The 15,396-nt window shown below is 47.9% G+C and overlaps 5 protein-coding genes across 5 annotated transcripts, besides 1 other annotated feature; 3 read left to right on the forward strand and 2 right to left on the reverse strand.

Moving 5' to 3' along the window:
- Positions 1 to 415: 415 nt before the first annotated feature.
- UA08_08944 (hypothetical protein) lies at positions 416 to 1,801 on the reverse strand (the record flags this gene model as incomplete). The annotated part of the gene is made up of 1 exon (XM_020263840.1): positions 416 to 1,801. The coding sequence occupies one exon, from the start codon at positions 1,799 to 1,801 to the stop codon at positions 416 to 418; it is 1,386 nt and encodes a 461-aa protein (XP_020116007.1).
- Positions 1,802 to 2,369: 568 nt separating this feature from the next.
- On the forward strand, positions 2,370 to 7,126 carry UA08_08945 (hypothetical protein; the record flags this gene model as incomplete). Its single annotated transcript, XM_020263841.1, has 11 exons — positions 2,370 to 2,561; positions 2,623 to 2,909; positions 2,963 to 3,644; positions 3,707 to 3,856; positions 3,920 to 4,107; positions 4,647 to 5,453; positions 5,519 to 5,573; positions 5,680 to 5,946; positions 6,005 to 6,645; positions 6,701 to 6,824; positions 7,091 to 7,126. The coding sequence occupies 11 exons, from the start codon at positions 2,370 to 2,372 to the stop codon at positions 7,124 to 7,126; spliced, it is 3,429 nt and encodes a 1,142-aa protein (XP_020116006.1).
- Positions 7,127 to 7,962: 836 nt separating this feature from the next.
- Positions 7,963 to 8,243: a repeat region (Identified by RepeatMasker using a combination of RepBase library and repeat library created with RepeatScout).
- Positions 8,244 to 8,964: 721 nt separating this feature from the next.
- On the forward strand, positions 8,965 to 12,246 carry UA08_08946 (hypothetical protein; the record flags this gene model as incomplete). The annotated part of the gene is made up of 12 exons (XM_020263842.1): positions 8,965 to 9,018; positions 9,075 to 9,114; positions 9,172 to 9,197; positions 9,271 to 9,598; positions 9,638 to 9,664; positions 9,711 to 9,859; positions 9,925 to 10,234; positions 10,304 to 10,443; positions 10,495 to 10,625; positions 10,676 to 11,030; positions 11,090 to 11,206; positions 11,263 to 12,246. The coding sequence occupies 12 exons, from the start codon at positions 8,965 to 8,967 to the stop codon at positions 12,244 to 12,246; spliced, it is 2,661 nt and encodes an 886-aa protein (XP_020116005.1).
- Positions 12,247 to 12,774: 528 nt separating this feature from the next.
- On the forward strand, positions 12,775 to 13,687 carry UA08_08947 (hypothetical protein; the record flags this gene model as incomplete). The annotated part of the gene is made up of 3 exons (XM_020263843.1): positions 12,775 to 13,337; positions 13,395 to 13,537; positions 13,614 to 13,687. 3 exons carry the CDS (start codon positions 12,775 to 12,777, stop codon positions 13,685 to 13,687), a joined length of 780 nt encoding a protein of 259 aa, XP_020116014.1.
- A 203-nt stretch (positions 13,688 to 13,890) lies between these two features.
- UA08_08948 (hypothetical protein) lies at positions 13,891 to 15,342 on the reverse strand (the record flags this gene model as incomplete). Its single annotated transcript, XM_020263845.1, has 2 exons — positions 13,891 to 13,970; positions 14,031 to 15,342. The coding sequence occupies 2 exons, from the start codon at positions 15,340 to 15,342 to the stop codon at positions 13,891 to 13,893; spliced, it is 1,392 nt and encodes a 463-aa protein (XP_020116013.1).
- Positions 15,343 to 15,396: the final 54 nt, after the last annotated feature.

Consider the following 15,396-nt stretch of genomic DNA (forward strand, 5'->3'; position numbering starts at 1 on the left):
TGTCGTTATTTGACATGTCCACAGCTGCAAAAATTCCTATTAAGAAGTAAAAGAAATTACCTGAATGTGATCATTAATTTTACCATCAACGACGTTCAACTAGGGCATAAAAGCTTCTTTGACACGCAGTTACTCATTTAGTTCTCGCTGCATACGCAATGTCTTGACATTATCCAAGCACAAAGTAAGTAACATCAAATCATAGATCTAAAACCTTTTTTTTTCCCATGGAACTAATCATGGATCTTTAAAAGCTTCTCGCTGTGCGAATACGAACTACTTTACAAGACTTCAACCAAATTCCCACTATCAATGCTGCGTCTTTCTCGGCCATGATTGAGCGAAGATGAACAGAGCCAAGTCCAGAGTCTTGATTGCAAAGTACCTAATTAGATACGTCCTAGTACAATGGAATTCAAAGGCCAAATGTCGTAGTGGCTTCCATCTCGATGGCATATTTCCTCCAAGCACGTTCTCCCTGGCAAGGGTTCCCTGTAGAGATGTGCATTTCACCTTTCCTCAAGTCGTAGATGACGCAAGCAACAGTCATGGTCTTGTCGCCACTAGACGCTGCTCCATATCGCTCGACGCCCTTGTCAGCATGTTCGCACAGACTGCGGGGATATGAAGCGTGGTCGGAGAATGCCGTCTTGAGATCATCGACCGTCAGGACATGTTGGCTAATCTGTTGTGGGAAAGAGGAAGTCTTGAAATTCATTTCTGGCTGTTCCGGACGTGACAGCTTGAGTTGCTCGACCACCTCGGTGTTATGTTCCTCAATGGGCGGAGTGACTGGTGGTGAAAGGCCCTTTGCCGTAGCAATCTGTATCTTTTGTTCTCGGATCCGGGATGAAGCCATTGAATGACGCAACCCGGTCTTCAGTAACTGTGCCAGCCTCTTATCACGGAATAGCGACGAGCCTCCGGGATACGTGTCAATTGGCCGTGAAGCATGTGCATGGGTCATGGCAGGGTGATTGTAGTGGTTGGCGTGAGTAATCAGAAAGGTCTCAGGGCCATCCAGGCCCAGGTCGACTGCGTCTGGATGCAGTATGTATTTGCGCGAGGGGGTCAGTTCAATATCCATGGCCAGGTCTAAGGATGCCAGCATCAGGTTTCCAGACACATGTCGTGGGAAGGTCGAAACAGTCTTCAGCCCAGCTGCAAAGTTGGGACAGTGCAGATACATTGCACGCGCAAGTGAATGCGGCAGGCTTGGACGTGATGGAATTCCATCTTCATTGGTCCACAGGGAGTTGGCACACAGTCCAAGGCCACGAGAATTCATGCCTGATCGCGCCAGTTGACCGGCTTCTGTCAGAGCTATGATTCGCCTCGGCCCGGATGGTGTATCAGTATGAGCAGGCTCATCCGTCGGGTCTATATGGCTCTCAAGCACGATGATGGTGTCTAGGTCGTGGAGCCAGGCTGACATGTCCCAGTTTTGCGCTACAATTGCAGAGTCGTCTGGGCCCAAGTAGGCCATGCTTGTACACTCGCCGACCTTGTGGCCTGTAAGTCTAGCCAAGTCATATCGTGCATTGAGCAGTAACACGTCTTGGAGCTCCACCATCGCCCCGGACGCGATTCCTTTCATCTCTTCCAGACCATCGGGAAACAGTGCCTCGATCGCCGGAATGTATGATTCGTTGATGTATTTCACGCAGTCTTCTCGGGGAGGTAGGGAGGACGAGACTTTGTAACGATTGACGTTGGTTTGGATTTTATCACGGGCTTGCGAGCCGTGAGAAAAGCCTCGCTCCCACGGCGTCCCCGAGACAACAACATGCTGATAATGCATACTTTTGGACTGAATGGAGTGGTGTTGGAGAGCACAACACAAGTCTTCAATCTTTCTTGCTCCAGAGTTTTGTGGGAGAGATAGTGCGAGCAGAACCCATTCGCCTGGTTAAAACTCCGCTCCACAGCCTGCGACATTCCATTGGCGACGAAACATCTGTTGTTATCTAGAAAGGCGTCAGTGGCGGCGAAGGAAATGCCTGAATATGCCAAGGACGGCGAAGAACGGCGAAGGAAACTTAGGCTTTCGCCGCCAAATTTCCTTTTAGTTGCCGTTGTCTATCGACTCACCCCCCAGACTCGCCGCTGGTCATGGCGTTCAAAGATATGTATGTATGTATGTATGTATGTATGTATGCCTCGGTGATACCGCTCGGTCCCATGGCCTTGGTGTCGCCGAAGTGGCTCCTCCTTATCTGAAGGCTGCGCTCACATTCGTCACCCTTTTTTGGCTAATAAGAATTGAAAAATAAAACGCAGTCCACAGCTTGCCACTCGCTCTTCTTCTCTTGAGTCTCCTCGTGCTGTGCTTCCACCAGTGAAATTTTTGCGCATCTCTGCAGTCCGAAATGGAACTCGAGAAACAGGAATTCGCCGAGACTACGGTGCAAGACGTCGAGTCTGGCGCTTTGAAAAACGTCAAGCCTAGAGATGCGGATTTGGCTCTCGGAGTCTATGAGTTGGATGTCACTGAAGCTGAGATCGCCGCCGTCGACCACCAGAAACTTGTCCGAAAGATCGATCTACGACTGATTCCAATTGTGAGTTGGCTGCTGCCAGTATGTGACCTTGTTTGTTTGCTCTGACAGTGAGATCTACAAGATGACGGCGGTCATTACTCTCTTCACAATGGATAAAGCTACTCTGTCCTACTCGTCAATCATGGGAATCCGGCACGATGCGCATTTAACGTCGAATGAGTATTCCTGGCTGGGAAGTATCTTCAGTCTGGGTTACATGTTTGCAAACCTCCCATGTGCTCTGATCATTCAGAAAGTTCCGCTGTCCAAATGGGTTGTCGTAAACATGTCAATCTGGGGCGTGCTACTGGCTTGTATGGCTGCTGGCAAGAATTATGGCTCCTTGTTTGCTATCAGGCTGCTTCTCGGGTATCTATTTTCTCCTGCTCCTCCAATTCAAACAAAGTCTGATTTCTTTGCAGGATCTTCGAGGCCAGTATAACTCCTGTTTTTGTGATCATGACTGGAATGTGGTATACTCGTGCAGAACAAGCTGCTCGTCTCGGTCTTTGGTACTCTGGGGTCGGTCTAGCTACAATAATTGGCTCCCCGATTGCCTGGGGATTGGACAGTCCCTCGGCGTCTACCGGTAGCCTCTCAAGTTGGCAGCTCCTCTACGTCGTCTTTGGCGCAATAACCGTTGCTTTGGCCATCTGCTTCTACTTTACAGTCCCAGATTCCCAGCTTTCCGCCAAGTTCCTCACGCCAGCCGAACGAGTGGTAGCAATCAACCGAATCAGAGTCAACCAACAAGGAATTGGAAACCGGAAGTTCAAGGCCTATCAAGCAATAGAGCTTCTGAAGGATCCTCGAACGTACCTGTACTTTGCCTTTCAGTTCATTGCAAACATAGGATATGGAGCGGTCGGCACATTTGGATCGTTGATGCTTGTCTCTCTCGGCTTCGAGTCACGAAGAGCTCTAATCATGACTATGCCTCATGGGGCGACGACTTTGGTTGGCGTTATAGTTACGTGCTACTTTGCTTCGAAAATGAATGATCGCACACTATGGGCTGGTGTCTCTGCCATGTTTGGCATCGTGTTTGGTGCATGTCTCTACGGCCTGGAAGACAACAAGTGGGGATCAATCATCGCTTTCTACGTAAGTTTTGCAAATCGTACTTCGACGAAGAATAAAATCCAGACTGACCAGACGTGTATCAGTTCCAACAAGTTTTCGTCGCTGCCTACATCCTGAACTTTAGCCTCGTCAGCGCCAACTCCGCTGGACACACCAAGAAAGTCCTCACAAACTGCGTGTTGCTGCTCGGTTCCACTAGTGGTAGCATGACTGGACCACAGATCACCAAGAATGTATGCACATTTTCAAATTCCAGAAATGAGATTTGTTTGTTTGTTTTGCTTACGAGTGTGCAGGATCCCACATACAAGAAAGTGAAGCTCGTGATGATGCTGGCCCCGACAATTTGCCTATTGATCCTGGCATGTATTCGTCTGCTCAATATTTTGGAGAACCGTCGACGAGACAAGTCGGAGTCGCGAAATGAGCATGTTGCTAACAGCGAGTTCTTGGATTTGACTGATGGTGAGAACAAGGAGTTTAGGTACCAGATGTAGCTGAGCTTATACGACGTCCCTACACCACAACGCTGTATGGTAAAGCTTCAGCTTATACACCTAGGCAATTACGCTAGATCTATAGTAAATATAAAGAACCTCAAGAGCTATCACTGTGTGTAAAGATATAGATAGTAATGCAATCAGAATTTATTTCATGTTGAAGCTGAAAGCTACATACGGCGGTTAGCTAGTTTGTTTCATGGCAAAAAGTGATGTCCATATATAACACTTTTAATTAATGCTTCATGTCGTGCCTTAGTGCTAATATCATAAGAATGACCCTCTTGCTTTTTCACAGCAGAGTATATGCCAGATCGACCGCACGTATCGGAGCTCACAAACTGATACAAAGACTTTTTTTTTACATTGAAAGGCTTAGTAGCTATGTAACTAACTACGAAGTTAACCGAGTTAGTTCGTAGTGCACTTATTTTCAGAGATACGACTAGTTCCTAAACCTGCTCCGGTTCCCTCGTCTACCCCTCCATACCTATGTAGGTAAATAATGCCAAAATATAACCAGACGAAAAGCCCAAGTAATGAAATTCATGTCTTTCCAAGAACCGCCCCAAGAATGCCCGCGTTTCACGGCGACTCCCGAGTCACTCCTCCGGGATACCAAACTGCTTATCCAGCAGACAAAAGAGGTTCAAGATCAGCTGTCCAAAACTGTGAAACCCGAGACAGTAACTTTTCAAAATGTATTGTTGCCCTTGATTCAGAATGAACATAAAGTCGAACTAGAGAAAAATATCTTGAACTTCTACCAGAACGTTTCGGTGGATTCCAACCTGCGGGAAGCGTCTCGAGAGGCGGAGAAACTGTTTGAAGCCTCGGAGATAGAAACGTTTACGCGTGAGGACTTGCATTGTCTAACGGATGCTGTGGTGATGAATAGTAAGGAGGGCGATTTGGATCTCGAGTCTCAAAGATTGCTGGAGCAGGTCCATCGGAAATTCGTCTACAATGGTCTCGGTCTTCCCAAGGGCGAACCACGGACTAGGTTCGCAGAACTCCAGACACGACTGTCAGAACTCCGACTGAAATTTGACGAGAATCGAAATGAAGAAAATGGAGGAATCTGGCTTACTCGTGATGAGCTAGACGGGGTTCCTCAAGATGTCCTTGACGGGCTTGAGAAGGACAAAGATGACCCGAACAAGCTGCGCGCGACTTTCCAGTGGGCTGATTTCATCCCAATTCAGAGCTATGCGAAAACCAGCGAGACTCGGAAACGAATATTCCTCGGGTTTGAAAATCAATGTACTCAGAACGTGCCGATTATGAAAGAGATATTTGTGCTCCGGGATGAAGTTGCACGTCTGCTTGGGTATGCTCATCATGCGGCATTGCGTGTGAAAGATAGAATGCTCTTGTCTGTCTCCTCAATTGAAGAGTTCCTGGAAGACCTGCGATCTGGCCATTCGCAAAACGCCCTCGAGGAGATCAGGTAGATGAAACAGATCAAGAGTGCATATGTCGGGGAAGAGAAGTATGATGGGCATTACTACCTGTGGGATGGAAAATTCTATGACCGAATGGCTAAAAACGAACAGTTCTCTTTTGATGCCTTCAAGTTTGCAGAGTATTTCTCCCTTGACACCACGGTTCGCGGTATGCTTGAAATTTTCGAGAGCCTCCTCGGTCTTGTGTTTCTGGAGGACGACGGTACAGATAGAGATAAGTACTGGCACGACGATGTGAAGCTTTTCCACGTCTGGGATTCCGAACTCAGGGGCGGTGGCTTTGTCGGGTATCTCTATATGGACCTGCACCCTCGCCAGGGCAAATATAATAACCCATCAAATCATAATTTACAGCCGGTGGGCTCCAACCCTCTAATATTGTCATGATAGACGGACGAGACTAAGTTTAATTCAGGGCTTTCTCGATGCCAACGGGGTTCGCAGGTATCCAGCCACAGCCCTCCGATGCGGCTTCTCCAAACCCACGCCCAAGAAACCCAGTCTGCTGAAGCACAGCGAGGTCGTGCTGCTTTTCCATGAGTTAGGACATGGAATCCACGATCTTGTGTCTCAAACAAAATACGCTCGTTTCCATGGAACACGGCTGGTGGACGACTTTTGCGAGACTCCGAGTATCCTGCTCGAGAATTGGTGTTGGAGCGCATCAGTTCTGGAATCTCTCAGCCAGCATTACTCAACTCTGTCACCTGAATATCTGCAAATATGGAAGGAAGAAGCCGGCGGAGAGAATGTGCCTCCGCCGCCCACGAAATTACCCAACGAGATGATCGAGAGTGTCATTCGGACCAGGATGGTCAATTCCGCCTTGGTCAAGCTGCGTGTTCTGCACATTGCGCTTTTTGACATGGCTGTGCATACGCCTCGATCTCATCAGGATATTGTGGACATGAATATTTCAGAACTCTATAATCGTCTATGGGTACAGGTTGTCGGATTCGATGGGCCTGAGGACCAAGGCCATGAATGGGGCCACGGTGAAGCCACTATGGGCCACATCGTCGATGGATATGATGTCGGGTTCTATGGTTACCTACTGTATGAGGTGTCCCCCAGAAGTCTTATTATAGTCTGGTGTCTGACGTGATTACAGTTCCGAAGTCTATGCACTAGACATATTTCATAGTTTCTTCAAGGCCGACCCAATGAACGCCATCGAGGGCCATCGATATCGAGATACTCTCTTAAAGAAAGGAGGTAGTCAGGATGAAATGAAAGTATTAATGGAGTACTTAGGGCGTAATCCAAAGCCAGAAGCTTTTTATCGGGAATTAGGGCTTGTACAGCGGGAATAGCCATCCATGGATGACGCAAATACATAATTATATTTTCTATACGTACTCAGCTAGAAGTAGTATCTGATTTTTTTTTTTTTTTTTTTTTTTTTTTTTTTTTTTTTTTTCTTTTTTACATGAATCTATCGTATTCAAATCCAATAACTCGAAATTGAACCAAAATTCTAAGATATATATATTACTTACAGCTCTATAAGCTACCTGGTAATCAATGGTTTACGTAGGTAGAGTTTAGATCAAAAAGTTCCTGCCCAGGTATTCAAGCTACCGTCCGTTTATGCTATACTCGGTGAATAATGTGTGAGGTCCTCAGCATCCCTGAGTTTTGCACCCATCCGTTGCACCAAATCTAGTGCAAACCGATTTGTCAGATTGAATTCTGCAAGGTCATCGGGCATGATCAATTCATTGTAATGGTCTACGACAGCTGTGGCCATGATATCGTGCAGTGCCGTGTCAGAAATTGACTCGAGAACGAGTTGCACGATGCTCATAAAGCCGTCGGCAGACCACCACGTTTCAAGAATCTGTGAAATGCTGGCGTTGGATTGCCCCCTTAGTGCTTGGACGTCGTAGTAGTCTGCTATAAAGTTGGCGCACACATGTGGAAGGAGGAGCCTGTGCATGATTCCTGGGTCAGTGTCGGTGGTGCTGCTCGAAGTGTCGGATGTTGAATATTGAGTGCAGTCTTCTTCTCAATCTGAGTCTGACTCTAGAGCTGCGGCTGCCATCTTGTATAGCCGTTGGCCTAGATCTAGTAATTCGCCTCAACCGTTAGTCGAAGTTGTCATGTTGACAAAATCAACTAATCTAGGCATATCTCTACATTATAAAGGCTTTGTTCTGGAAACACAATACATTTGGGCTTTTCGAACATTGCCTTTGTATCTCTTTTCTGTAGGTTACATAGTTGAAACGAATACAAATGGCTTTCATGAGCCATCTAGAGCTTGATATAGGATAATTCAGATCAATGTGTCCAGATATGGGAAGAAAAGCCAATGCGAAACACTGAATTGATACCTCATAAGCATTGGACTGAAGATCCAGACATATAATTCCCTTTTGTGTTCTTAACAAGCACATACGACCATAGGGTGTGGAAAACAGGGCTTCCCGTCCGCTCAGCCGTACTTAAGCCACACGCCGGCCGGTTAGTAGTTGGGTGGGTGACCACCAGCGAATCCCGTCTGTTGTATGTTTTTTTCCTTTTTTTTTGCCCCGTTATTGGAAAAAAATTGCCTATAGAGGACTAGCTAGTTCCTTATACCTTATACCGGAGTTCTTTCTTCTGTTGTCCCTCGGTATTAGCAAGCCAAGCTGGTTGAGCACCAGCATATCCGTGTATTCTCTGGGTGGCATACACTCGATGATGTCTTAGCAAAGACTAATCTGACGTGTCAATGCCATGGAACTGGCATCATCCATGGCTAGACGGAGAGGGTTCCCATTGGAGAATGCATAGCTGACGTCAAGGTGACTCGTTCAGGCCATCTTCTGGCAGATCTGGTGTTGATGCTTGGCGGTGATCAGAAGATCGCAAAGCCATCAGCCAGTCTGGTTGGACCAGTGCAGGATCGGTAAAGTTGAGAACAAAACACCAGCAAGAATGAACGTAAATAATCATGGAAGTCCATCATGTGATGGCCGCACTGCGTAGGAAGGAGCTTCCCTTGAGTCGCTCCGTCCTCACGAAAGCGTGACGTCACAAACCCTAATTCGGCGCATCGCGACTGCCACATGCAACAAGCGCAGCTCCTTCCTGCGTGTCAAGGCCAAGCTCAAGCTCGCGCCTTCCTCAGTGAGGTCAATGATCAATGACAGAAATGGCAAGAGCTGTTCAGTGGTCGGAATTGATCCCACTCCCGTCCATAAAGCATTGCCCGCCCCCTTCCCTTCCCCAACATTCTCCCTCCCTCTCACATTCCATTCTTCCTGTGATACCCCAGTTACGACGACTCAGCTTATAACCATTACCCGGAGCTGCTGCTTGCTTGATCGTATTATTCTCACCTTTCTTTGCATCGCATTTTACAAGGCTACAGTACAGTGACGAGCCATCATGGGGGGAAAGGCTGCTGTGAACCGTCCGATGGATCCCCAGCAGCGGGATGCGGTATGAGATGCACCTCTGCTATGCTTAAGGCGTGCAGTACTGACAGCACTCAACAGGACATTAGCACCAAGTTGCAACTATATGGCATCTACAGTGGTGAGTATACAGAGGCTCATTGCCGGTGGATATCTAATGCTAACAGAACTTCTATAGCTTTTGCCAATGGCAAACTCCCATCGGTGAGATTCCAACCTTTGGATATATACACATATACCAAGATACATTCCAGGCCTAACGAGCCAACTCCTCCAGAACAAGCAGTGCGATGTCGCCTTGAACAGCGCTGTCAATTCGAAATGGCTCGCTTCTCCGTCAAAACAATTGTCCCTGGACGGCCAGACCCTGGTCAAGGATCTGCGTGACGTCATTGACAAATCGAAACTCCTCTTCCTCACCAAGAACGAGGGCGAGCTTTTGCAAGAGTTTATTTGGGAGGCACAGCACATCACCGGCGAGGACTTTCAGAAAATTAGTGGTCCCGTCGACAAGGATTTTGCTCGTCAGGATGCCGACAAAGCTGCCGAGGGTTTCAGAACCCTGGGCACTTTGTTGATAACTAATGGCGAATTCCGCAAGTTGTGTAAGTCTTACTGATCAATATTGTTACATGTGTCAAAAGATATTAATTGCCCATTGCTGCATTATAGTAAGTGATGCTCTCATTCTTCTCCGCGAAATGGCCAGCGATACAGCAACCAAGGCCGCGAGCAAACTTCGGCCAGACGAAGATGCTCTTGCACAGATCGATCAACCCGCCGAAGAAAATGTCTGGCATGACAAGCCCGACACCGGTGCCCTCAAGGCCCAGTTTAAAGAGAAAGGTGGGCGATTTAAGCCTGGTGTAAGTGTGCACGTCCATTCATATTGTATCTATGCCTATGTGAGTACAAACTGATGCTGCTCCAGAACAAGCAAGACATTAGTGAAGCTGCAAATGCCGCCGCTGCTGCTGGTAAGGGAGGCCGGGAAGATGCCCCAGTCTCTGAGCTTGATGCACGTGCTGGTGCTTCTGCTGCACAGGAGAGACTTCAACAGTCTGCCAACCGCAATGTACCCCCTGAAGAACGTGAGCAGGGCCAGCAGGCTACAAATCAAGCACAAGACTACACTAGACGAACCCAAGAATTTCTAGCATCGAAAATGCCCAAAGAACGTCGGGACCAGGTCGTATGGCGTCTGAAGAAAATGATCGTTGAGATTCAAGGTCACTCTGATTGTACGATCAACACCCATGTTACTTACGTTTTGTTCTTCGAAAATAGATCCTACGCTAACATCATTACAGACCAGCAAGCTATTGAGACTCTTCTTCGCTTGGCTGAGACATACGCCGGTCATGGGAGGGATCTTACCCAGCAGGGCTCCGCAGCCACCAGAGGCGCCAGCAGTAATACAAATCTCCAGAGAGCCGGAACTAAGTTGAGGGTATGGTAGTACTTCATTGAAAAGAATAGAAAGATGCTAATGCGTCTAAAGACTCTAATTGAGAGATTTGCGAATAGCACGTCGACCCATGATTTCTTTGACTCACTGAACACTATCTACCGCGACGCGGACCAGGACCCGCGCCTGAAAGACTGGTTCAGGGGTGTTGATAATTATACTCGGTGAGTTACGTGAACCTGAAACACACAAACTTTGAACTAACGACCAAAAGGAAATGCTTGCGTGAGCAGGGATACATCATGCAGGACTCTGCTACCGATGCCTGGAACAGGCTGTATGACGAGGGCCGTTTCTTGCTCCGAGACCGCTACAGAAGCCACACTGACCGTATAGCGGATGAAGCCAAGTTCCTGGCGTCCCAGTTTGACGAGGACCCCCAAAACAGAGCCTTCCGTCAGTCTTTGGAGAAACTATTCAAGGACCTTGGCCAAGACCAGTATGGAAAGCCAGTGTTCAAGCCTCATTTGATCAAAGACATTAGCAATGTGATTATTCCTGAAATTCTGGAAAATTTCCGCTATGTTCCTATCCCACGAATTGAAGTGTCCGATCCTACCGTTGATATTGTGAGTACTATACTACATCATTAGATAGTTTTAAACTCATACTGACATCATTATTCTAGGTCGTCGAGAATCTGGTGATTGAGAGTGATAACTTCATGCCCAATGTCCTCGAGTTTAGCACTGATAACTATTGGCGTTGGGGTCGCAAGAGTATCAGCAGCAAGGACGATCATAAGGTCAGTAGAATTGAGTTCTTGCGCAACATATGAAGTCTGACCTAGTTATCAAACAGATCATGGTATCTGGATCTGGAATCCAAGCTGATGTCAGAGATGTCAACTACTACATAAAGAAGAAACAAGGATTCCCATCGCTCACAGATACTGGTGTCATGGACGTCCTTCTTGGTGGCCAGGGATTCACTTTCAGACTTGCTGCTTCCAAGGCGCAAGAGAATGACCGCAGCAACGTATTCAAGCTTGATAGCGTCAAAGTGAACGTAAAGAATCTCGACATCAAACTAAAAAAATCCAAGCACAAGATTTTGTTCAACATCTTCAAGCCTATGCTTTTCGGCATAGTCCGCCCCGCTATCGAGAAGGTGATAGAGAGTCAGATTCGCGATGCGTTCCAAAAGGCCGATGCCTTGGCATATCAGATACAGAGAGAGGCTCAACGGGCCCAGCAAGCAGCTCGTGAAGACCCGGAGAATGCGAAGAGCATATTTGCTCGCTACGTCGACGCTGGTCGACACGTCATGACCCAGAAGAAGCAGCAGGCCGAGGCAGTTGCTCAACGGGGAACCAAGGTTCAATTAGCAATGACCTACCGTGATACCCTCTTCCAAGACATCAAAATGCCGGGCGGTGTTACCAACAAGGCTACGGAGTATAAAGAGCTCTCTGGCAAGGGCGAGCGCTGGCAATCCCCTGTTTTCAACTGGGGTGGTGCTTCGCCATCAAGCAACTTGCCTAGAGTTGCTCAAGTTACTCGCAAGCCTCACACGACTGCCGAGGGTCGCCTACGTGAGTCTCACACGAACGGCGCCAATGGTGAGAGTCACGGCGCCAATGGACATGCTTTATCGCCGACTAATGGTGCAACCAATGGGCGTGCTTTATCGCCGACTAATGGTGCAACCAATGGGCATGCTTTATTGTCGACTAATGGTGTAACCAACGGGGATGCCACTACCAACGGCAGTTTCAAGAGGGAAGTCGATCGCGCGTTGGACGTTGGCGTGACAGCTCCTACCCTTGGTGCTGGATCAGCTTAATGATTTCTAGTCTGGGAGCGTTGAATGATATTCTCTTGAGTAATGGATATGGACGGCGATACTGTGCTCGGGGCTTTGTATGATATGTGCACGATGTTGGCCTTTTTGCTTTTTGATTTATCGTGATTTCTAATATAATAGTCATAATATCGAAATACATTTGGATACAAGATTGATATCTGTGATTAGTGAGTGACTTAAGTTTGCAAGAACACGTACGTTTCAGCTAGGCGCAAGGGCAGTTGCATAGTCACTTTTTTTTAACTCCTCGTCGCATATGTAGAGTGTTGAAATGTTCAAGCCTTGCGTCCTGGCTCGGGCTAACCCGCTCGGGCTAAGCGCAGCGCCTCGGCCCAGATTCTGAGAAGCTCCGGTGATAGAACCAAATAAATATATTTATTTTACACCTCCTCTTCCACTCATGCCATTGTAATTATTCTAACCACCTGCACTTGGGCACCTTTTTTTGGGGGTATATTCCTGAAAATCCAGCTTCACCAAAGCACCACACAAAACACAGCAGATACAATGCCTCCCAAAAAACCCGTCTCGGGCCTCACAAGAACCTACCTCTTCCTCTACAACCTCCTCAGCCTCAGTCTCTGGGCGACCTGCACCCTGCGAGCGGCAGTCCTACTGTCCCAGCAACTCTCGGATGAAAGCATCAATGGCTTTGACGCACTCCCCTCCATCTTCACACAGGTCTTCCCACTGCTCCTCATCACGCAGTCCCTCGCCGGCCTCGAGATCCTCCACTCCCTCGTCGGCCTTGTGCGCGCCCCACTGCTCACGACCACAATGCAGGTTACCTCTCGCTTCGTGGTGGTCTGGGGCGTGATGTTCCTGTTCCGTGAAGGCGCCGTTGATCTGTCGGGCTTGTTAGGGCCGGCGGTGGGGGCCAAGCACCAGCAGCAGCCTGTGGGTGTCGCTGAGGGTGATGGACTGGTGGGTCTGGTTGGGGAGACTCAATACTGCGATTTTGCCTTTTTGGGCTGCATGTTTGCTTGGGGCGTGACGGAGTGTATTCGTTATGGGTTTTTTGCGATGCAGTTGGGCGGTGTGTCGGTGCCTACGTGGTGGCAGTGGTTGAGGTATCTTACCCCCTTTCTTGGAAAAGAGAGAAATGGTCGTGGCTAATAGAAACCAAGATATAATACCTTTTTCGTCCTGTATCCTATCGGTATCGCATCGGAATGCGTGTTTATGTACTTCAGCCTAGGCCATGCTGAGAAATATGTGCACGTCTACTACAAATGGGTCATGATGGGTATTATGGCGATTTATGTCCCAGGTGCGTTTGACGCTGAAACCCCTTTTTTTTTTGACATGATTGATAGGAAAAAAATAATAAACTAACTGCTATATAGGAAGTTATATCCTCTACACGCACATGATGTCGCAGCGGAGAAGGGTTATGAGGGGGAAGAGCCGCGTTGATTGATCGGATGATTAGGTCGGGCATGGCTTGCTTATTCTTCTAGATTGAGTCTAGGGAATGATGGAATGGCGCGTATTGAGTGGGAGGGGAGGGAAGTCGAGTGTAACTATTTATAATAGCATTATTAGCGGTAGAACCTTGTGTTTGTACAATGCTTCATGTATACTGCGGGATACTATGTTGTATTCACAGCCAAATATAGTAATTTATAATTCTCGCATGATATCCCTCACAGCCTTGGCCGCGAACGCTTTGCGCTTCGTCTCTGGCAAATCAGACGATATATCTGGTCCAAGTCAGTTTTCACATATTTCAATTTTCAGGTTTGATCCCGGACTCGACAAACCTTTAATAGCCTTCATACGCATCATCAATGTCTCGAGGTTGTCAACTTGAAGCTCCTCTTCTGCGTCCTCTCTATCATCACTATTGTTGTCATCATCGGCATCGGCGTCACGACTCGCCTCGTTAATAGCGAATCGCAACCCCATCATTTCGCGCTCTAGCTGGTTTACTTCGAGTCTGAACCCATCGCTCTCTTCTGCTGTTGCTCTGCGGTCTGTGCCAGCGAGGAAGGCCATGATATCGTCGTCGTCGTTGTTATTGTAATCTGTTAACGAGGTATTGCCCCATTCATGGGTCGATAATACCTCTTTGATGCGTGGGAGACCCTCTAGTTCGCCGTAGATATTTCTCGATTCGGTTTGTGTTTCTGTCCCTGCTTTATCGGCACCGGATGGGGGGGTCCAGGAAATGACCTCAAATCCGTATATGCCCATGTCATACAATCTCTCTTCCCACCAGGGCGGCGTGAATGGCTCTAGTGCATCGACGCCATCATCGTCATCATCATCTTCTACCGTCCGCTTTCTAGGAGGAGACGAAGAAGAAGATGATGATGATGAATGCTCGTCCATAACAACTAATAAGCCAGGTACTTCTGCAGTACCTTGTAACTGCCCAATCTCTTCTTCTTCTTCTTCTTCTTCTTCTTCTTCTCGTCCCTCCAAACCATTCCTCTCCTCCTCAATCGTCGTCTTGAGCTCACCCACAATGCTGACCAGGTCCTTGATTACCTCCACATCCCCTCTATCCACTGGATCTTTGTTATTCTCACTTATGATCCTCGACACTTCCTCTGCCCTATCTGACGAGGAAGAAAACTCTGATAGATGATGCTCGTCATACGCCTCCCTCGGTACTGCACCACTTATCAAGCTTTTCGGGTTCCGCACACAGATGAGTATTGCGCCGATAGCGTCGCGGACTTCGCGGGCTTCGCGGGAAAGGAAGGATGTTTTCCATTGTGTTGCTTCTTCTTCTTCCTTTTCTTTTTTTGGAGAAGATAAAGAGAAAGAAGAGGCCAGCGGTATTTCGTCCACCCAGATTGGAATGTCGGCAGTGTAGTATTTATTGCTTATTTGGAGGGGGTTGTGCGTTGTATAGCCGGCGAAAGAGAGGGTTGTCGCTTTGTTGTCAGCTGTGGTCGTGACTGCAGATGATTCTGGTGTGATGGCGGGTAGGACTCCGGTCAGCGACTGCAATAACACAGGAATGGTCTGGTTTGAATGGCTCGTAGGCGTCAGAATGAGCAGACGTCGCGGGTTGGTTATTCGTTTTGGTGATGGTGTAGCAGTTGCTGCTGCGGAGGAGGGCATGTTCACTGTCTGTGTCTCTGTTTCTGGCCCCTATCTCTATTTTTCAGGGGGAAG

Source organism: Talaromyces atroroseus (assembly GCF_001907595.1).
Source record: "Talaromyces atroroseus strain IBT 11181 chromosome Unknown scaffold_16, whole genome shotgun sequence".
Lineage (NCBI taxonomy): Eukaryota > Fungi > Ascomycota > Eurotiomycetes > Eurotiales > Trichocomaceae > Talaromyces > Talaromyces atroroseus.